This window comes from Capra hircus, chromosome 15 (genome assembly GCF_001704415.2).
Source record: "Capra hircus breed San Clemente chromosome 15, ASM170441v1, whole genome shotgun sequence".
In the NCBI taxonomy this organism is placed as follows: domain Eukaryota; kingdom Metazoa; phylum Chordata; class Mammalia; order Artiodactyla; family Bovidae; genus Capra; species Capra hircus.
In genome coordinates, this window is record NC_030822.1 from 40,909,149 (window position 1) to 40,931,159 (window position 22,011).

Below are 22,011 nucleotides of genomic sequence, written 5' to 3' on the forward strand. Positions count from 1 at the left end.
GAGGGCCTGAGCCGTGGACAGCTTTGGGAGGTGAAGGCGGTGGCTTCCGGAGAGCAGTGTGGTCCGAAGCCCAGTGGCTGACGAGCCTTCCTGTTTCTCAGGATGAAGCACTAAGGCGTCTTGTGGAGGCAGAGGGAACCCTCTCTCTGGAGGTGGCCCTGAGGTCGAGGTGCCCGTCTCGTCTCCCTGGGCCCCACAGAGAAAGCTGGCGGCTTGCACAACAAGCTCCCACTGTCTGCACGGCCTTAAAGCCTCGTTTCTCTGGCATGGGAGCAGGGAAGGCACACACAGCCACATCTTGGGCTCCATGTTCAGAGGAGCCAGGCCTGAATCTCCACCAAATGACTGCAACACCCCTTTTCTTAATCAATGGTATTTTATTGTCAGTTATAAATATTTTCCACGTGTCCCCTATTTACAGTTGCAAAATAGTTTATGATATTATACCCTCACCCACCGTTCGGCATCTTTCTATAAACTCCATGAAAACTGAATAGGAAATACAAAGCTCTTTTGGGGGCCCACCAACCTGGTTCCCCAGACTCCGAACACCCCCACACGGACAGCAGGCAGCATTGCAGCAGGTGCTACACAGTAGCAAAGGGGCGGGGCGTGGGGGCAGCTCCCGGCGGGGTCAGGATGCCAGGCTCCTCAGGACGTTGGTGATGCTCCAGTGCTGGCCCGAACACCTCTGCAGCACCAGCTGGAAGCCGAACTCCGCTTCATTGTTCTCCTGCAGCTCCAGACAGCGCTTGGACTTGCGGTTCTGAATGGGGCCTCCCTAGGAGCCAGGGTGGAGAGTGGGGTCAGAGGGTGTGGGGGAGCCGCAGGCCCAGTGGCTGGTGGGGATTACTTGTGGGTGCAGATGCGTGGGATCCTGGGAGGCTGCAGGGGGTCTGGGGTCAGCATGGCCACAGAGCCTGAGGCTCCTCATCTCCAGGTGCTGGCTTCCTCCCCGAGATGGAACCCTGTGCCTTTGTTTTTTTCACAGGGCCCTAGCCTTTTGTTAGGAAAGAGGACAGAAATGCCCCAGCCCAGCTTCCATCTATTAGCTGCGTGCGGCATGCTGGTTTGCTTCCACTGCACCCGCCATGGGGGCTGGCCCTGCTCCCCATTCATTCTGTAAATCCTAGTTCCTTGGGACCGCCCCAGGATTGGCCTGAATGTGAGCATCACCAGAGGCCCAGGACCTCCTGCATTTAGGGTCCTTGCTCCCAACTGAGCCTCTGGAGTCATCAGTGCTGGCCTCAACCAAACCCACGCCCCTGGATCCTGTCTTACGGCCCTGGGCTTGGTCAGCCCTGGGTATGCATGGTTTCCCTCTATGCTGCTGATGTCCCAGAAGGTTCTGTAGCCACGCAGACTCAGTTTATGCTCAAAGCCCTTGAAAGAAGGGAGGTTCTGCTTCTTAAGGCAGTGCTACAGCAGCAAAAAGAAACCTCCAATTTTTGCTTTTAGTGAGATCCTTGCAGGCCTTGGACACTCTGAGGCTGCTGGCTGGCACCTGGGTGAAGGTCCAGACTCTCGGAGTATCTCTGAGTTTCATCAAAGATGTGCTCAGCCTGACTTTGGCCTCCCAAGCAGTCAGGCTCTTATAAGTTGGCCTCCTGGAGCTTCATGGTACTGGAGTATATGGAAACTCACTTTTCCCCAGAATCTATTCCTCCTGTGCTTCCCATCTCAGCAATAAGCAAGCATTTCCACTGACACCTCTGCTTCTCCCCAGTACTGATTAGGCACCAAGTCCTACCAATTCCTCCTGATACCCTGTGACTATCCCCTTATCCCCATGCCATCACATCTGCCCTGGTTCAGGCAGATGTCACCTGGACAACTGCACCAGTCTCCTAACTGACTCCCCCTCCACAAGCAGGACTCTGTATGCACCCCCCAGCTGCCCCCATGCCCATCCCAGCGAACAGCACCCTGTGATAGAGGGGGACACACTCCTCTTCTGTAAGGAAGCCAGCCCCTTGGCCACTATTGTCCCCATGGCGACCACTGACACCTCAAGAGAACACTGAGACTCAGTTCTTCCAACCACCTGGGAAATGAGCAGCATCTCCTGCAGCTGAGTGTACACAGCCCTGAGACCCACTGATCCCATGCCCAGGCAGGTATCTAGAAGAACTGTCTGCACCAGTTCTGAAGCATGGTTTATAAAAGCTCCAACCTGGACACCACCCAAATGTCCATCAATAGTACAATGGATAAATAACTTGTGGTTATTCACATAACTTGTACTCAGCCTTAAAAATGACCAAACCCAAGCTCCATCCATTAAGGACAAATCCTACAAATACAATGCTAGCAAAAGAAGCCAGACAAAGAACACATATACAATTAGACTTATACATACTTTCCAAACAGGCCAAATAAGACCCCAGACTCAGAGTCAGGGCTGGGTATCTTGGGGAGGGCGGAGGGGGAAAATGACTGACAGTAGACCAAAGGATGCTTCTTGGGAGTGGGGAGTGTGCTATTTCCTGACCTGGCTGGCGGCTACCTAAATGTTGGCTTTGTTTTAAATTATTGAGTTGAACACTTACTTTGGTATGTATGTTTGGATGGTTCTATCTGCGTATATGTTATTCTTCAGCTAAAAAAAAATTAAACAAAAATCCAGCTCTCTCAGAGGGATTTTGAACAGCAGGTGAAGGAGCCAGGGTGGCAGAGGAGGGTAAGGAGTGTGTTTTATGTGTGTGTCTGGGAGGGGCTCCCCATTTCCCGTGTGTGGGAGATGGCCCGGGGACTGCAAACCTCCTTAGAAGTATTCAAGGGAGCAAAGCAGTGTCTCCCCGTGTGCCCCGACCCCAGCACCTCCCCCGAGGAGCGTAGGGACTCACTGATCCCAAGAGTGGGGAGAGAGCACAACAAAAGCAGCTTGCCTGGGGCCCAGAGGTGCAGCCAGAGAGAAGCCCTCAGGCTCGGGCTCTGAGGGGCCGGGGGACGATGGGCCACCGGGCCAGGGCTCGGAAAGGCCCCTGGGTCCCTGTGTCGGAGGAGATGTGGAAGGCTGGCCCTCTCACTCTCACCTGCAAGCTGACTGAACCCTCCTGGCTGCACTCTTCCCTGGGCCGCTCCGTCTTGGGAGAATTCTCCGCTGAAGGAAAATTGTTGTCTTGGGGGCAGTTAGCAAGGGGCCCCAGCCTGTGCCCTGAGGTTTCTGGAGGCGGGTGGGCTCCTTCTTCTCCACCTTCTCCTTTACCGTGGGGGAAGATGGGGCCCACAGTCCCCCTAGCTCCATTCTCTACCAGGTGAAACATTTCCAGTTCCTTGCGAGACAATCCGGTTTCATTTTCCCACCCTGGTTGCCCTCCCGTGGACAAACTCCAGTAGTATGTATCTCTCAGAACTGACCACGGAGCAGAGGGTCCCCACCTCGTCTCCACTGGACAAGAGGCTCCTTGGACATAGCCAAGGAATCTGCACTTTGGTGGCCACACCACGCTCCCGAGCCCTGCCTGGGTGACTCTGTTGGCCAGCCTCAAGCCGTATCTCTAGAAGCTGTGCTCCACCTCGGGTCCTCTCCCTGTCCCTCAAAATCTTGGCTTCTGAATCCAGAGGAGTCCCTTGTGACACCTGCTCTAAGCGAGGCCAGCCAGTCACTCCACCAGGCTCAGGTTTCCGAGGCCTGAGCGCTCTGCTGCCCACACCCAGGCTGGGTCTAGTGCTTTGTGGGCCTGGGGCCAGCTCCCCCGATCCTCCTGGATCCCCGGCAGCCTGGTGGGATGTCTTATTCTATGAGGCTGGAGGAGAGCTCAGGCAGCATGGGGATGAAACCAGCCCAGCTCTCTAATCACAAGGTCTGCTGGTGATTCGGGTGGTGAGACAGAGGAGAGGCCTGGACAAAGATGCTTCTGCCTGGGGCAAGCTGCTCTGCCCTTCTGCTTCCTTTCTCTCCAGGGCCAGATGGCAACTTTGGTCCTGATGACTGAAGAATGAGCAGAAGGCTCGATGGGCAACCCCTTTAGCAGCTATAACACAACAGATGGGTATGAAGCTACTCACGGTGTCAGGATTGGGGCTCCAGAGAAAGTGCACAACAGGCAGAAAAGGGGGATAGACGAGGACTCTGACAGCTCAGGATGTCCTCAAGGCCAGGGCAGGCCTTGCCAACCGCGAGGATGCTCGCCAAGCCCAGACCACTGAAATCTGGAGAAACTTGTCCAAAACAGAGGCGTCCACAGCCCTCTCCTTTCCTGCCAGCCACTCGGGCACATTCTAAGCCTGCCTCAGGGGCACCATGCCAAGGCCCAGAGAGGGAGGTGGGGCAGAGGTCTTTGAGAAGCAGAGTGGTCCTTCAGAGACTCAAATATGGCATTTCCCAGGCCCTACCCTGACCCAGACGCACTCTCAGCACCCAAGACACAGGAAGCATGGTGACCCTGAGGCAGAAACAGCCTGTATGGCCTCCGGGAAGGCTGTGGGAGAAATGGAGTCAGGCCAAGAGCAGGGCTGTGAAAGAGACACAACCTCAGAGAAGGCATCTGGACCCGACGGTGGAGAATGAGGCCAGGAGAGCTCTCTCCCCAAAGGCTTTGAAGGAGAATCTTCTAGAACAGAGCAGCAAGGCCACCTTGGAGGCCTGGTATACGTCTTGGGGCACATGTGGGCTATGGAGAGAGGAGCCAGCCCACTGTCTGATGTGCAGCTGTGCTGGTCACCGGCCAGTCTCCCTCCTGTCTTCCTTCCCGGACCTCAACTCTATCATTGAGCAAACCCTGGAATCTCACCCCATTCCTGGGCACGTTCGATTTGCCACAATTGCGGAGACTCCTTTTCTTTATTCGGTCCCTTCACAGTGAGCTCAGCACCTTTGGGGGCAGCCTGGCGGGGCTGCTATCCTTACCTCTACCTGCAGGCTCTGCCCTGAGATAGAAGTAGTGACGGTCAGGGCTCATTCCCCATGTCCCCGGCACTGCGTTACGTGCTTCACACCCTGTTTCAAGTGTTCCTCACAATAACGCTGAGCAGTGGAGCTAAGAATTATCCCCATTTTGTAGAATTGGAAACTGAGGCTCAGAGAGTTGGGCCACATGGTCAGTCAGTGGCAGAGTCAGGCTGGGAGTCTGCCGCCTTCACTGCTCCCCACCAGGCCGAGTGGCCGGACCCTCCCCTCCATTCATCCCCGCCCAGGCCTGTTGGTGAACTAGACTGAGAGCTGCTGGTGAGTCACAGCTTTCGGTGGAGGATGGCCATCCATTGAGCCCCAGGGGCTCTGGAGTCAGGTTGATCTCACTCTTTTGAGAGTTCTCTGCAAAGACATGATTCATCACTCTATCCATCCATCCAGTATTTAATGAGTGCCTCACTCCAGTATTCTTGCCTGGAGCATCCCATGGACGGAGGAGCTTGGTAGGCTACAGTCCACGGGTTGCAAAGAGTCAGACATCACTGAGTGACTTCACTTTCACTTATCACATTCTGGGAATAGCTACTGGCCACTGACACATGCTGCTGCTGCCGCTAAGTCACTTCAGTCGTGTCCGACTCTGTGCGACGCCATAGACGGCAGCCCACCAGGCTCCTCCGTCCATGGGAATTTTCAGGCAAGAGAACTGGAGTGGGGTGCCATTGCCTTCTCCCCACTGACACGTACCAGTGACTAAACAGGAGGACTTTCTCTTTGTGGAGACTGTGTTCTAGGGGGAAGAGAGAACAGTAGACTCTTTACTGTGTTAAAGGTGCTAAGATTATGCACAAAAATGGAGAACAGTGCTGTGGATTGAATGTGTCCCCTACAAATTCAAGTGTTGAAGCCCTGATCCCCAGTGTGATGGAGATAGGGCCTTTGGGAGGGAATTAGGTCCCGGGGTAGAGCCCTCCTGATGGAATTAGTGCCCTTGTAAGAAGAGACGCAGGAGAGATGGTCTCTTTCTCTGGGCCACGTGAGGACACAGTGAAAAGGTGGCCGTGTGAAAACCAGGAAGAGGGTTCTCACCAGACACCAATCTGCTGGCGCCTTGATCCTGAACTTTCCAGCCTCCAGAATGGTGAGTAATAAATGTTTGTTGTTCGAGATTCCCAGTCACTGGTCTTCTTTTTATACTAGCAGCCCAGATAGACCAAGTCCAGCAGGTTGGGCGGATTCGGGAACTGCCGTGAGCAGGAGGCAGGCTGCAGCAGCAGGAGATGCTTGGGGGTGATCCTGAGAAGGTGCAAGCTGGGCAAGGCGTGAGGGAGGGAAAAAGGAGTCTAAGTGCATCGGGGAGTCTTGTGACCCAGAATGAAGCTCCTGCACCCACAGAGGCCTGGTGTGTGCAGGGAACAGCATGGGGTCGGGGGAGGAGAGGACACCCAGGAGCTGAGAGAGGGGCAGGCTGTGTGAAGGGACTTTGGCTCTTCATCTGGTGACACGACTGGCCACTGCGGGGTGGGACTGACATGCTGACTGGGTCCCTCGGGCTGCTGTGTGGCATGTAGAGCACAGCGGTGGGGCAGCGGGGAGGAAGGAACCAGGACCACCCGTTAGCAGGTTCTCAACCCCACCAGAGGGCCCCTGTCAGCCCCGCCTTTGGGGGAGGGCGAAGTTGCCTGGTTTACCAGTCCAGTCATCTAAATTATTTGTAATACTTACAACTACAGGATCTGGAAACACACAATACTTTTAATTAAAGAATTTAAATAAGGGCAATTAAACCTGGCAGGAGAGAGGCCGCAGCACACAGAGAGCTTAATTGGAACGGAAGCCAAGTTAAGTATGGAAACAGCGTTAAAGAAAAAGAAAGGAAAACTGAATGTATGGAATTAAGAAGGCTAATAATAATTCCTAGAGCTGGGTTCCCAGCCCCCAGCCTAGCTCCTTCTTCTTCCAAGCCTCTCTGGCGTAGAGACTAGAATGGGCATCAGAGTTGGGACGAGTAGAAGCAAGAACATGGGACTCTGCTCCCAGCTCTCCCTGGCTGTAACCCTGGTAAGTGGCTGAGCCATCCTGGGCTTCAGTCTTCTTGTTTATATAAGGTACCAGACGACTGTAGGGGTACAGACACATGGAGCGCTGACTATGGGCCCGGCGGGGCACGTGGTACTATGGTCCATGAGCTCCTTGGGCTGAGGTGCTGAAGAGCTGACTCTGGATTTCACAGCCATGCACCTCCTCTCTGCCTGTTTGCCCAGGTATGTCTCTGTGGCAGGTGACTAACCTGCCCAGTTCTTCCTGGGGATGTGGTCAGGGCAAATGGATTAGACAGCCCCTGGAGGGCTTTGTGACACCCTCGATCACTGGGCCCCACCTTCTGACCCACACAGGCCTAGTGTGCGCAGTAAACAGCATGGGGCTGGGGAAGAAAATGAGGCCCAAGAGCTAAATGAGGTTCAAGAGCTAAATGAGGCCCAAGAGCTAATGTGAATGGACTTTGGCTGTTCATCCTGTGACAGGACTGGCCACTGCGGGGTGGAACTGACGTGCTAACCAGGTCCCTCCTGCTGCTGCGTGGAGTGTAGAGCACGGGCGGGGGTGGGGTGGGGGGTCGGGGATGGGGGAGTGGGGTGGTTGGGGGGTGGGGAAGGAGGAAGGAAGCGCCTTTTTAAGCTGCCTGTGCCCCACTCCAGCACTCTCGCCTGGAATATCCCATGGATAGAGGAGCCTGGTGGGCTGTAGTCCATGAGGTCGCTAAGAGTCGGACACGACTGAACGACTTCACTTTCACTTTTCACTTTCATGCATTGGAGAAGGAAATGGCACCCACCCCAGTGTTCCTGCCTGGAGAATCCCAGGGCTGGGGGAGCCTGGTGGGCTGCCATCTATGGGGTCGCACAGAGTTGGACACGACTGACGCGACTTAGCAGCAGCGGCAGTGCTTTTCACAGCTGCCGGTGCTGCTGGTCCAGGGACCATACTTTGGGGACCACAAGCAAACCGTGATCCTCCCTGGGGAAAGGATGAGGCTTGGTTATCGCCCCGAGCTGGAGCACCTGGAGCAGCTGCGCTGCACTCAGGCTGCTCTCGCACTTGCAATCAAGGTGTTTCCAAGGAGGCTGCATGAAGACTGAATCCTGTATTCCCGAGACTGCTTCTTTCAGAGCTCTGTTTCCACTCTTCGTTCTAATTAGTTTTCCACGGGCAAGTGGCCCAGTGGGTCTTTGGCTGTAAGCACAGTGGATGTGGGAGTTTCCAGGTTAAGTCGTTAACAATTAACAATCAAATAATTCAAAGCATGGGTGGGATGTTAGTGCTAGTTAAAGAAATCCTGAGATTAAGTCTGTTTTGTAGAGGAAAGTAGTCTTTCTGTACTATGAATATTCAACACTCGGTTTATTTAAAAAGCGCTTCGGTGTTTGTTGTTCTTAAAGGAGACGTACTTGTCCGTGAGTGAGATTCTGCTTCGGGTTTGTTCTGAGGACTGAAAATGGGGTAATGGCATGTCAAATGCAAAAGGAAAGGTGGAGGAGGGTATCCAGCAAGATGGCTGGAGGGAGTTTGCTGAGGAAGCAGGAATACAGCCAGTTCATACACATCTACAACTGGCCTGTCAGGGAGACCGTAGCCCCAAACTCCTACTGCAGTAATCCACGGGTTTTCTAGAGACAAACAAAGCCTCCTTGGCATTAAGGTTTAAAGCATGGGCCCTGGAGGCAGAATCCTGATTTGACGTCGGAGAAATACTATAATCTCTCTGTGCCTCAGTTTCCTCATCTGTAGAATGGGGATATGAAGTGCCTGATGGCAATGTCATGAGGATTAAGTGATATTTATACAGCAGTTACAGTAGTACCTGGTGCACAGTAAGAACCACATGAATGTTTGATACATAAAATTTAAAATCCCACCCACAGGTTCCCTGGTGGCTCAGTGGTAAAGAATCCACCTGCCAATGCAGGAGACACAGGTTTGATCCCCGGTCCGGGAAGATCCCACATACCTCAGAGCAACTAAGCCCCTGAGCCACAGTTACTGAGCTTGAGCTCTAGAGCCCAGAAGCCACAACTACTGAGGCTGCACAACCTAGAGCCCGTGCTGCACAAGAGAAACCACCGCACTGCGAAGCCTGCACATTGTAACTAAAGAGTAACCCCCACCTGACGCAACGAGAGAGAAGCTGGTGCGGCAGTGAAGACCCAGCATAGCCAAGAATAAGTAACTAACTAACTAAATGAAAATTTAAAATAAGTAAAATACCCCCAGGTCTGAACAGTGAGGTACTGAGCCTTCACATCTGGTCCTGGCTCCTGATCTAAAGTACTGACAGCCATAAACTAAAAATAACTAAGCAAATATTCAGGGCCTAAATAAAGCTTTGTCAGTCCTTCAAAACTGGATGGTTCTACACTTGCCCCTTCATGTGACATGGAAATGAAAAGCTGCTTTATTCCAGAGCCGCAAAGAAACACCCGATTATAGTCTTTTCTTCTTAGTACAAAAGGTTCTCCAAGTTGGACTTCCCGACAGCGCCTGGGGATTGGAGCAGGAGAAAGTCAAGGACTCCTCCTCCTTGCGTGCTGGGAAATTCTTTGGCAGAATCAGTGGTGCTCCCTGGGAAATGTGCTCTGCAAATAATTTCTTTTGGGAGTGAGTTACTGATCTTGCATCAAATTATCAAATTAGACCCCACAAATCAGAGCAAGTGGTCCACGGCCAGGCTCTGCACTCAGCTCTCTTCCAGGCAGTCTCTGCAGGCTCTCGAAATGCTTTCTCTCCTGGCCTTAACGGTCATCTCTGCTGTTACCCTTGATGCTCTCCATTTGGAAAAGGCATTAAAAAGCCTTTTAAAGCCCTTGCCTCTGAGCTGAGAATGAGGCAAGACTGGGGGGCTGAGATGGGAGGGCAGCCCACCAGTGGGAAGGCTGCCCTGTGCACTGAATGGGCCTTGCCTGTGTTTCTATCAAAGAACCCAATGGCCCACGGGGATGACAGCACATTTCAGAGCCTGGGGCAGCATGAAATATGGTCAGAACACACTGACATCTCATCAGAGCCTCTTGTTTTAACAAATATTCATACAAATTGCTACTCCCTTTCATACAGTATGCATACTTGTTGTAGTAAAGATCGTTTCCACCTTCCTCCCCCAAATCTGAAGCTATAGGAAGAGTAAGCTGGAGCAGCCTGCTTCAAGCATGGCTGTGTATCACAGCTGGATGCACTCCCCTCCAAAAATGTTCTTGTAGGGATTTTCCAACTAAACTGAGCCCTTGGACTACGATGTTCAAATGTCCTTGAAATACTGTAGTACAGTTATTTTTTTTTCAGCATGCATACGTGCATGCAAGGAGTTGTTGAGGGTAGAGTTCATCTTTGGGTCTCCCACAAATCTGTCTTGAGATCTGGGACACAGAATATTTGTATTAGTATTTGTGAATTTTTAGAAAGGATTCTTTCATTTAATTGACAGCATCCTGGGGTATCTCTTCTATTTCAGGCTTTCAGTTAGGTGCTAAAGACACTGAAAGTGTAAGATAGCCCATCCCTCCAGTCTATTAGTTGATGGGAGAAAGGGTGATGGAGAAAAATAACAGATAAACAATTCCATAAAGTGGGATAACGATGACACTCATAGCAGCCCATTTTAAGTTCATGGTGCTTCTTAGTAAGGTGGGCCCAGTTGGGGCGTCTAGGTAGAAAAAGCCCTTTTCTGGGCATTAGGAGCTTAGAATTATAGAATGACGTCAGAGTTGGCAAGCCATGAGAACCGTCCAATCCAACTCCACTTAGAGTTGTGGCACCACTGATGGCCTACTGAGTGGTTCTCTGAGTCCACCTCTTCCTTGAATGGCCAATTTCATGTCCAGATATCTCTGTAAGAAAGCTGCTCTGTAAATTGCCCTTGTATCCCCCTCCAGCTGGTCCTCCCTCAGAGCTACTTAGGATAAGCCTGTTCTCTTTGCCGACAGAAACCCTTACGATATTTGAGGGCGGATATCATCCATTTCTGAGGTCATTCTTGCTTCAACCATGTATTCAAATAGAGTTTAAGGAAGCTGAAACTTAAAGGACACACATCATAACAGCCTTCCTAGGGCATGAATTCCCTCAATAACATCTTGGAGAGAGGACTTGGCATTTGCTTAACCATTCAAAGTAATAGTGATGGGGGCTGGTGGGGAGGATGAGTACCTCATTGCCCCTGAGAGGCAGTCGATTGCTTTGGTGCCACAAAAGCAATCGACTTTTGGTGTAGTGACCTAATACCTGCTTCCTTCCTCTCCTTCTGTTGGTCCAGGGGTACTTATTAGATGCCTCTTTCACTGACACTGCATTGCCTAATCCCAGAATACCCCAGATATCAGTATGTGGGGTATTCTGAGAAGGTTAAAGTCTTATGCACGTGTGTGTGCTGAGTTGCTTCAGTCATGTCCGACTGTTTGCGACCCTATGGACTGTAGCCTGCCCGGCTCCTCTGTCCATGGGATTCCCCTGGCAAGGATACTGGGGTGGTTTGCCATGCCCTTCTCCAGGGGATCTAACCTGTGTCTCTTATGTCTCCTGCATTGGCAGGCAGGTTCTTTACTCCTGGTAGCCCCTGGGAAGCCCTAATGTCTTATACCTAATGTATATGAGTCTATAATCCCAGGACATAGTCAGCTTAGGAAATTCTTTAATTCTAGATGAATCACAAGTTAGGAAAATCATGAAGGAACAACTACCACTTCTGATGTTAATGAAGTCTCGTCACTTGTTGACACGGGAAATGTTGGCTGTTTAGAGATGGGTGCTCACTGACTTCTTCAAACTCAGAGCCTGGGGTGGCCCTCAATTCATAACCTCCTCTCACAACCACCTCCATTTAATTCATCACTACTTCCGATAGACTGATGAACTGACTCTCAATGTTCTCCCCAACAGTTGCCTGGTCCCATGCCCCCATGGCAACCTCATCCATCCCTTTTCTCACAGGGATGATGGAACAGCCTCCTACTTTCTTCTCTGTCTTCCATTCCACCTGGTACTCTGCTGCCAGAGGTATTCAGACCACATCATGTCAATCTAAAGCTTATTGAACCCCTCCTGTGAAAAGTGAAGTCAAAGTGTTAGTCACTCAGTCTTGTTTGACTCTTTGTGACCCCATGGGCCTGCCAGGCTCCTCTGTCCATAGAATTCTCCAGGCAAGAATACTGGAGTGGGTAGCCATTCCCCTCTTCAGGGGATCTCCTGACCCAGGGGTCAAACTCAGGTCTCCTGCACTGCAGGCAGATTCTTTACCATCTGAGCCACCAGGGAAGCCCATGAACCCCCCTAGTTCCTCCCTTGGCTTTTAAGGTAAAGTCAAACCTCTTGGGCTTAATTTTCAATGACCATTACCTGCCTCCAAACTGACTCTGTGTCTCATCTCTCTCATACCCCAATTCTAAATTCCACCCACACCAACACTGAATTTCTGTTCCTCGGACATACCCTGCCTTTTTCTGCCTCTGCCAATGCTGAGCCTCTACCTGGGCTGTTCTTCCTTTCCACATCTGGGAAGTATCCTGCAACTTTCAAGATCCAGATCAAACATGTCTCGAATGTGAGGCCATGCCTGAGCTGTGCAGCCAGAGCCCGTCACCCTGGGCTTCCAGAACACTGTATCCCCCTCATCTCTGCTCTTGCCATCCACTTTTGTTATGTGTTTATACACCCAAGAGCTCCTCCAGGGCAGAGACCGTGTCTGATTCATATCTGCATCCGTCCTGCCCAACCACTGTGCTCAATAAATGTTTGATGAATGACTGAAGGAAAGAATGTTCATCATTGGAAAATTGCTCATCAGAGCCCTGTACATCAGCGTTGCTGAGAGATGTTTTCATCAAATGTGGTTTCTCAGTGTCAGTATCTGATGCTGTTCTGATTCATCCTGAAGCACAGGAAATTCAGAAGAGCGTGCAGGGGTCAGAGGACAGGCAGTTTATTTGTTAAACAGAAAAGCAGGCTATGAGATGCAACACTGAGATATGCAAATACTATCTTCTTTGTAGGAGAAACTGGGAGAATCACACTAGATTATTTTGGAATTAATTCGGCCTAAATGTCTGTGAAGTTTAAATGCAGCCCTCAGGAGGGTAAATAATGCAGAATGTGAAAGTGAGAAGGAGATTTGAAATGCACCAGTAAAATCTTTCAGCCCAACTTCTGCACCAGAACATTTCAGTTGGTAGAATCCCTTTGCTTTGTAATTTGCAGAGATTAAAACCTATTGCAAGAAAACTAGCCTAAGCCATAACTTCAATCATTTAAGAGGCTCCCAGCTTCCTCTGGCCTCATCAACAGTAGCTCCTAAACAGCAAGGGCTTGAGGACAGATTCCAGGATGCTTGATAAATATTGATCATTTTGCATAAAACAAAAATTTCACAAACATTAATTTTTAAATATCAAGTGGGAGTGGCTGCTCTGGGTTTGCAAATTAGGGATTTAAAAATATTATTTCCAAATAATATTTGGTAGAAGGATCAAAGAGGTGATGCCAGGGTTCCCTGGGAGTTCTAATTAGATTTATGTATCAGGAGCGAAAAACTGCCCGGTCCTCAGGGCTGCACGTGCTAACACGGCCTGCTTTTGTCACGGTGTCCCTTCAAGCATGAGTGTGTGGGGCTGCCTGTTCAAGGCTGTGTGTGTGCTGAGATGAGTGAAGGATGGAGCTGGATTTTGGAGGAATATTCCTTTCTCTGCCCAAGTCAGAAAAGGGCAGATGAGATGAGGGCCAGCTGGGGCACCAAGGCCTCTGGATCTGGGCATGGGTGGGAAGGCCATCTGTCTGCGAGGGCTGGAAAGGAGCTAGACATGTCTGTGTGCAGGGATGGGATGTCAAAGCAGCCCAAGTTCAGACTCAAACCGCATGAGGCTAGGCACAGAGAGGCCGAGGCCCCACAGGCAGCCTGAGTTCTATTCTCCTGGTGATTCTGGAGCTTCTGGGAGGAGCAAGGACTCGGAAGAGGCCAGGGAGCTCACTTCAGTTCAGTTCAGGGGCATTCATAGCCAGTGACACACGGTTCCCAGAGGGGCAGGTGCCTGGCTAGGCCCTGATTTCTCGATGGTATTCCAGGGCAACCTGGGTCCTCTCCTCCTCCCTCTCCCAATGCATTGAAGCAGCGTGCCTGCCCATCCTAGGACCCCCAGCCACACCTGCCTGCTTGTTTCGTCCACCCCACCAAACGCTGGGCTCCTGGGGGCAGCCTCAGATTCTGTCCTGACAGGAGATCGTGGGGGCCAGGCAGGGTCCTGAAGACCCCAGGGTCATGGAGGAGAAGGAGAAGGAGGAAGGAATGGCTAAACTTTCAAACTGCATCTCAGCCTCTGGTAACTCTCCTACCTGCCTCTTTCCCCCTTCTAGAATTTCTCCTCGCCATTCAGCTCCACAATTCCAGCCACTGCGGGCTTTCAAAACCCAGACCTAACGTTCCAATCCTCCATATGAAGCCTCACCTTCCATGGGATCAGGTCCAGGCCCATCTGCCCCTCAGACACATCCCCAGGTGAGCCCCACGATGCCCGCCAGAATCCAGCCACATGCACCGTCTGCAGCTCCCTGCATGTGGCTTGGGTTTGGTACCTTCAGCTTGCACCTATGCCATTCCTTCTCCCTGGAATGGCCCCTCTCAACTCCTATATGGAGCAAACTCTTACGTCATCTGCAAGAGCCAAGTTACGTACTATCTCTTCTGAAAAGCCACCAGCCCTGCCCCAACCCACCACCCCCATCTTCCTGCATAGTGGCATACAACTCCCAGGAGGAAACTGAAAGCAGGGGCGAAGCAGTGACTGAAGGCAGCACAGAGCAGCCTGATGTGAGCCCCGACAAGACCCTCCAGATGGCACAGTCCCCATCCCACCCAGCCAGGTCAGCCCCATTCATCTCCACGGGCTGATGTACCTACTTCTCTCTGTTGCCTCCAGCCTGCAAGTCTATTTTGCATCTAACCTGAGCTGGGAGACAATAGCCACTTCACCACCAAGTCCACGGCTAGCCTTCCTCCCTGACCACACATCTTCAGGGCTCCCTCTGCCTTGTAATTTAAAGGTGGACAGAAAGTCCATATAGCCAAAGCTATGGTTTTTCTAGTAGTCATGTACAAATGTGAGAGTTGGACTATAAAGAAGGCTGAGCATTGAAGAATTGATACTTTCAAATGGTGCTGGAGAAGACGCTTGAGAGTCCTTTGGACAGCAAGGAGATCAAACCAGTCAACTGTAAAGGAAATCAACCCTGGATATTCATTGAAAGGACTGGTGTTGAAGCTGACACTCCAATACTTTGGCCACCTGATGGGAAGAGCTGACTCTTTGGAAAAGGTCCTGATTCTGGGAAAAATTGAAGGCAGGAGGAGACGGGGGTGACAGAGGATGAGATGGTTGGATGGCATCACAGATTCAGTGGACATGAGTTTGAGCAAGCTCCGTGAGAGGGTGAAGGACAGGGAAGCCTGGCGTGCTGCAGTCCATGCGGTTGCAAAGAATCGGACATGACTGAGCAACTGAACAACAGCAAGAGGGGAGATGTAGCCCTGTGCTGTGTTGCTCTGGGATGGAAACCTGGCAGAGGAAAATGATAGAGCCTTCCACTGGGCACAGGGTGGGGTCACAACAGGCCACAGCTGGGACACGTGGGCTCCACCAGGAGAGAGGGACGGGGGAGGAAGACGTGTCCTCTATTCTAAGCCTCAGCCCTAACCCTGACCTTCTTCTAGGGGCCACTTCCAACACCCTCACACTCTTACAAGTAGAAAAGATAATCTGAAGTAGTTCAGGAGGAATAATAATAACCAGTGAGCACCTTGGGTCTGTTGTTTGACATCTTTGTGCCTCATATCTGTGATCTTGGGCTAATTGTCCACAGCAAATCACACACAGTAGCTGTGATGACTGAATGAGCTGGTGTATGCCCGGCACCCAGGAAGTCTGGCACAGAGTAAACACTGTATGAACCTTGGCTAATTCTTCCTATGGGACAGAACTTTATCGTTTGCAGCACGTGTCAAAGGTCACCTGGATAGCAAGGGGCAGGACTAGAGGCCCCAGTCCCTGGGCACCATTCCCTTTCACTGAACCCCACGCCCTGTGCAGACCCAGCCTGGACTCTGAGCTGCATCCCCTACCTGCCCTTAGGCGTGCTGGCATTTGCCTCCCGGTGCTGCTCCCAGGCATCTGCTTTTCTGGGGTCACAAAGTCCTGGTCTGGGCTCTCACTCCTGCTCTCCAAGTAGCCTGTGAATCTATGACTTATGTTGAAGTTGTCGCTGAGAGTTGACCTTCACCATCCATTTAGGACCCAACTGAGGGTCTCTCTCAGGTCTATCTGGTTCTGCACACCAAGACCACAGGTCAGAGGTGCCCTGTGCCAGACTTGATGTAGCAGGACCTCCTCGTCCCTGTCCACCACTACAGGGGAGAGTAACTGGACGTGAGGGCTGGAATCCAGGTCAGGCCGACCGAACATCTCCTTCCTATGCCCGTCAGCCTCCTTCCAGGGTGGAAGCAGCTTGCTGGGAGTCTTGAGTCGGGGCCTCTGCCTCTACATCCCGCGAGTATAGACTTTCTGTTTCTGACTTCCCCAGGAGCATCTACCATGTGCAGCCCCCAGCAGCCCTGATGCTGTAAAAGAACTCCCTTACCTCCTGTGATGAGCGCTTTCCCTGTACTCCCTGGGAGGCGGATGCTCCTATCTGCGGGTGGAAATGGATCCTAACTTAGTGGATTCCCTAGGGGCTGGGGGCCTCTGGGCCAAGGCACGGGTTTTCTTCAAAGCTGGGTCATCACGGGCTGTCTCCAGCCGGTGCCCTGCTCCTGGGGCATCATTTTATAGCTGGGCCATTGCAGAGCAGGAAGATAAATACAGTCCTCAGGACTGGTGGAGGCTTAATAAAAGAATGTTTCTTGGTCACCAGTGTGCAGACTGCCCTTCACAAAATGGTCCCCATTTTTGACACTGCCCTTTGAGGAAACCTCATTTCCCACAGAACGAGGAGGAAGGCAGAGTGGCTCACAGATCACAGGGGACCCAGCACTGTCTGGACCTGGGTTACTGGAGCTGCGCTTGGCAGAAGGGGCTTACGCAGAAGAAATGTGAGTTTTGGAGTCAGAGACTCAGAGTTTCAATCCCAGCCCTGCCCCCTCGCTATGTGACTTCAGGCAGGGGACTCCCACCTCTGAGCCTGTTTCCTTATATCTAAAAATTAAATAAAATACCACTAAAGCAACAACAGTGACAACAACAATAATAAACTCCCTCAGAGCCAGGATGAGGAGTCAATGTGCTAACCAATTCCAACCCTTGCCCTCCACCCCCCCCCGCCCCGCCCCGCACACAGTAGGTGCTCACTAAATCCTGAGACTTGGCTCCTGTCCTCTCCTCCTCCACCCTCCCATCCCTCCCAGGCCCGGCCCCTCCCTGGTTCCTCCTGATGTCGCTCCTCCGGGCGGGGCCGCTACCTGAGAGAACTGCCAGTGGAGCTTCATCCTCTTGGCTTTGGCATAGCTGCACTCGATGAGCCGCGGCCGGCTGTTGACGTCCACCAGGCACCGGTTGTCATCGTCGTCCACCGTGGGGCTCAGGATGCCCACGTGGATCTGCTGGCTGCTCGTGTAGTACACATTCTGGGGAATGAGGTCAAAGGTTAACAGCCAGAGAGATGGGGAGGGTCTGCGGGGCATCTCCTCGGGCAGCTGGCCGAGAGAGCACAATCCAGTGACCTTCAAATCATCTTCCATTGCAACGGACAAGCAGAGCCCCTTTTATGTTGATTCAGTACAGCGCCTGGTCCAGAGGTACAACTGATACAAAATTCTCAAGAAATCAAACAGCCTCACTTTATGCAGCGTACTCAATTTTCTATACTTTTTTCATTGAAAAACAGTGGTCATAACCTTTTAAATGGATTTCACCACCCACAGTTTAAAAAACACTGCTTGAATCCACTATTTGCAGGCTTGCCGACTTCTTCTCTCCATAAATATTTTGTGTAAGATGCTGCACTTGACCAGGAGTTAAAGAGCAAAAGACCTGGGCCACGTCTTAGGGAGCTCAGAGTTCTGTGGGAGGGGTGATATGTAATAGGCAATTTCCACCCATCCTAAGACTGTGTAGAGCAGTTGGCAAACTTCTTCTTAAAGGGCCAGGTGGCAAACAAATATCTGGGGCTTTGCAGCATGCTGGGAGGTCTCCCAACCACCACCAGGTTCTGTGGTTCTCTAGGACTCAGAAGATTCAGCATATAGTTGCCCTCACAGCTATGATTTATTCTGGGGGAAAAGATATAAATCAAATAAGCAAAGGGAAAGGCATGTGGGCAAAGCCTGGAGGAAACCAGCTGTCAGCTCCCAAGGGTCCTTCCACAACAGTCACAGAAGCTGCCCAGGAGTCCCCAGCAAGGAGCCAAGATAACGCTTGTGAAGGGTTGTCTACCAGAGAAACTCTTAGAGGTTCAGCACTGGGCTTTTTACTGGAGGCTGGTCACACAGGCAGCCTCTGCCTGGTACATACCCATCCCAGACTTCCAGCAGGAAGGCAGGTGTTCAGCATAAACCATAGTAGTTGTATAATCAGTTTGGGCACAGTGAGCCACTCATACCATCTGTGGGAATGGTGGGAACCTTCCTGCAATCCAAGCTCCCAGATGCCAGGCAAGGGCCAACCATGTAAGCGGGCCTTTCAAAGGAGAGCAGTCAGGCTGCTGTTTCAACCATTTTTTGCACAAAGGGCCAAATGATCTGGAAAATCAGCTCTGTGATTGTAGTGCAAACACTGCCATGGGCAATACAAATGAGTGACTTTATTTACATTGACCGGGGCTGACTCTGGTCTCGCGGAAAGCCGTAGGACCTTGGCCTTCAAAGTTTTCAGTCACTTCCCCCAACCTTAGGGCAGTGGTTCCCAACAAGGACAGTCATAGGGTTTGTGAGCTCTCGTCCTGTGTCATCAAAGAAATTTAACACCCCAACCTCTGATTAGGTCGCATGGACAAATCAAGACCCCGTACTTCTCTGTTTTAGGTTAGAATTCAGGGTAGGCCCTATTGTTATCTTGATCTATTTAAAAAAAAAAAAAACTCTCACTGGTAAATGTTTTTGATTAATTTCAGATGGTAAGAGGAAGTATTTCTTGTCTTAAAGAAGGTGATTATCGAGGACTTTTAAAACAGGGTGCAGAGCGTGAAACGGACAGTGCGGGGAGAAGGGATATGCACACGAGGAGAGCAAATAAGGGGTGGCCTTTCAGGGCCATGTTTTTCCTGAACTTCGGCATTCAGGGAAGGGGCGGAGAGGCAGTCATCCTTCAGACGTTAAACAGAGCCTCAGGCCAGTGGATCAGCTAAGGCCCCAGCAGGAAACAGGCGTGCGCTCAGGTGGAGGAATCCAAGGAGAGCAAATACAGGCAGGGGGCTCAGCGGTGTGGGTCTAGGGGAAGGGAGCACAGGGGTAGTTTAGTTCCTTGGGACAGTAGCATGCAGCCATTACCGTCACCAGGCTCAAAGGGATGAGAGGAGACAGCAGGTACCAGAGTGTGTAAAAGTTACATACAGAGATTTGTGAGAAGGGTCCAGGGAGGGAGAGGTTTGGGGTGATGGTGATTGGTGGTTAATAACCACCCCAACATCACTCTCCCTTCCCCAGTCCGTTCCTCTATTGGGTTGGCCCATTGGAAGAACCCAGCTGGAAGTCAGACGACATAGGAGCCCATGGAAATTTCTGTAAAGTCAGCCTCGCAGGACAGAACAAAAAGGATGGAGAGACAGATTGTAGACGTTCATTACAGCTGGATTTGCTCTCCAAGGAAGTCTTATGAATCCATGGAAATGGACATCAAAACTACCAGAGTGACTGACTCTTCCCTTAAAAGAGGTAAGGGGTGACCAGAGTTCTACACAGAGGCCAAATGTAGAATGCCTGCCTTCAATGTGGAAATGTGACTAGAACACAGAGCCAGGGAGGCCCTACTTTTTTATTGTATGTTAGTCACTCAGTCGTGTCCGACTCTTTGTGACCCCACGGACTGTAACCCACCTAGTCGACACCTAAACTGGGTAAGACATGGGCTTCTCATCAGAATCCTGAGACTGTCCATCGGGTGGCCTGGGTTCCCAGTTCACCATCAAGGGGAGTTGATGATCTGCTGTGGCTTCCAGTTTATTGGCATTGAGGGAGAATTTGATGACTGGTAGGATTTAGGAAATTAAATTAGATGCAGGTAGGAATCTCATCCATCCATCCAATCATCTAACAACAAGTAATCTCTAAGTTGGGTCCTGAGGGTCCAAAGGTGAGAAAACCATGGTTTCCTGTCCTGGATGAGCCAACAGTCAAGTTGGGGAAACTAACATATCAGGAAATAGTGGTCCTAAACACACTGATATGAGAACTGTTATCACTTCCTCCATCTCTTACCCCAACTCTTGAGATGTTGAAAATCAATATAAAAGCTCACGAACTCCAAAAAGCCTTCCCTCAATGCACAAAAGCATGAGCCTGCTACCAGAGCCTCTCTGAAAGATGCACAGCTATATATATGCCGTTGGGTTGATCACACCGTACTTTCTCCTCAGGACAGTGTAGCGCTTAGTCACATAGCAGGTCAGGACCCGAATTTCCTGAAGCTCCGGGGTATGGGCCGTCAGACAAGGACAGCCAGGAAGACAGTTACTGCCACTCCATCCTTCATCCCTGTCACCAGCACTTGGCTCTCATTTATAGGGTGGGCTCTACAGACACAGCAGCCACCCAGGTAATAGCTGAAACCAGTTTTATCCACTTAGCTGCTCTGAAGTGCTTGGGGGAGATGCTCAGAGAGTCATGTGTACACTTACTTACTATCTGGTACTGCTGTCATCAGAGCTGTTTATTACTCCAGAGTCTGGGAAATCACAATAAGGACAGACAGTTGTTTGTTATCAAAAAAGCAAGCAACAAAGTGCATCTCGAGTGGGGTAACCACCAGCCGGTCAGATCACAGGGCAACTTAGCAAAGAAGATTCTGTTAAGCTGTCACTTGGACACCTCGAAAGCCCAATCAGAGGTGGACTGAATCAATAAATGGCCTGAACACTAAAGAGGGAAACAGTTTCTTACAAGACAACATGCTTTTGGTGGCTCAGACAGTAAAGCATCTGTCTACAACACGGGAGACCTGGGTTAGAGCCCTGGGTTGGGAAGATCCCCTGGAGAAGGAAATGGCAATCCACTTCAGTACTGTTGCCTGGAAAATCCCATGGACAGAGGAGCCTGGTACACTACAGTCTATGGGGTCACAAAGAGTCGGACACGACTGAGTGACTTAACTAACTTCACGCTTTTAGTGCCTGTAGGTCCAGCAGGCCCAGCCAGCTATGCTTCTGAGCAACAGGGAAACTGGAGATTTAATAGGAGATTCACAGAGAAGGCAATGGCACCCCACTCCGGTACTCTTGCCTGGAAGATCCATGGATAGAGGAGCCTGGTGGGCTGTAGTCAATGGGGTTGCTAAGAGTCGGACACGACTGAGTGACTTCACTTTCACTTTTCACTTTCATGCATTGGAGAAGGAAATGGCAGCCCACTCCAGTGTTCTTGCCTGGAGAATCCCAGGGACAGGGAAGCCTGGTGGGCTGCCGTCTATGGGGTCGCACAGAGTCGGACATGACTGAAGTGACTTAGCAGCAGCAGCTGCAGACTTAGAATTGTGATTCCTAGTGCGGGGCACTTTTGCCAACCAGAGGACATTTGGCATGTCTGGGGACATCTTTGGTTGCTATGATGAGGGTGGGAAAGCCTGCTACTGGCGACTAGTAGGTAGAGGTCACGATGCTGCTCAGCACCCTACAATGCACAGGACAGCCCCCCGCAGCAAAGAACTATCCGGTCTCAAGTGTCGAGTGTTGCTATGCTTTATCCCAGTGAATCCTAGTAACGACTCTATGAGGCAGATGTTACCATCACCCTCATCTTGTGGATGAGGAAACTGAGGGACAGAGAAATTAAGAACTTGTCCAAAGACACGCAGTTGGAGAACAGTAGCTGAAATCTAAACCAAGGCAGTTTGATGCCAAAGCTGGGCCTGTAACCTCTCATCTTACTTGCCTCCCTCCTCCCTCCCATCACTCCAGCTCCAGTGACCAAGCTGGACGGG

At 51.2% G+C, this 22,011-nt stretch overlaps 1 protein-coding gene across 2 annotated transcripts in view; it reads right to left on the reverse strand.

Annotated features, from left to right (window-relative positions):
* The window catches only part of GALNT18 (polypeptide N-acetylgalactosaminyltransferase 18), a 357,288-nt gene continuing 335,631 nt past the window's right edge, over positions 355 to 22,011 (reverse strand). The window contains exons 10-11 of one of the 2 annotated variants that reach the window (XM_005689675.3): positions 17,343 to 17,507; positions 355 to 781 (exon numbers count right to left, since the gene is read on the reverse strand). In XM_005689675.3, the coding sequence (XP_005689732.1) occupies positions 635 to 781; positions 17,343 to 17,507 (312 nt within the window). In that variant the 3' untranslated portion in view covers positions 355 to 634. Of the gene's footprint in view, positions 782 to 5,583; positions 6,167 to 17,342; positions 17,508 to 22,011 lie in introns of those variants that run through there. The other variant, XM_018059545.1, reaches the window with a different exon arrangement.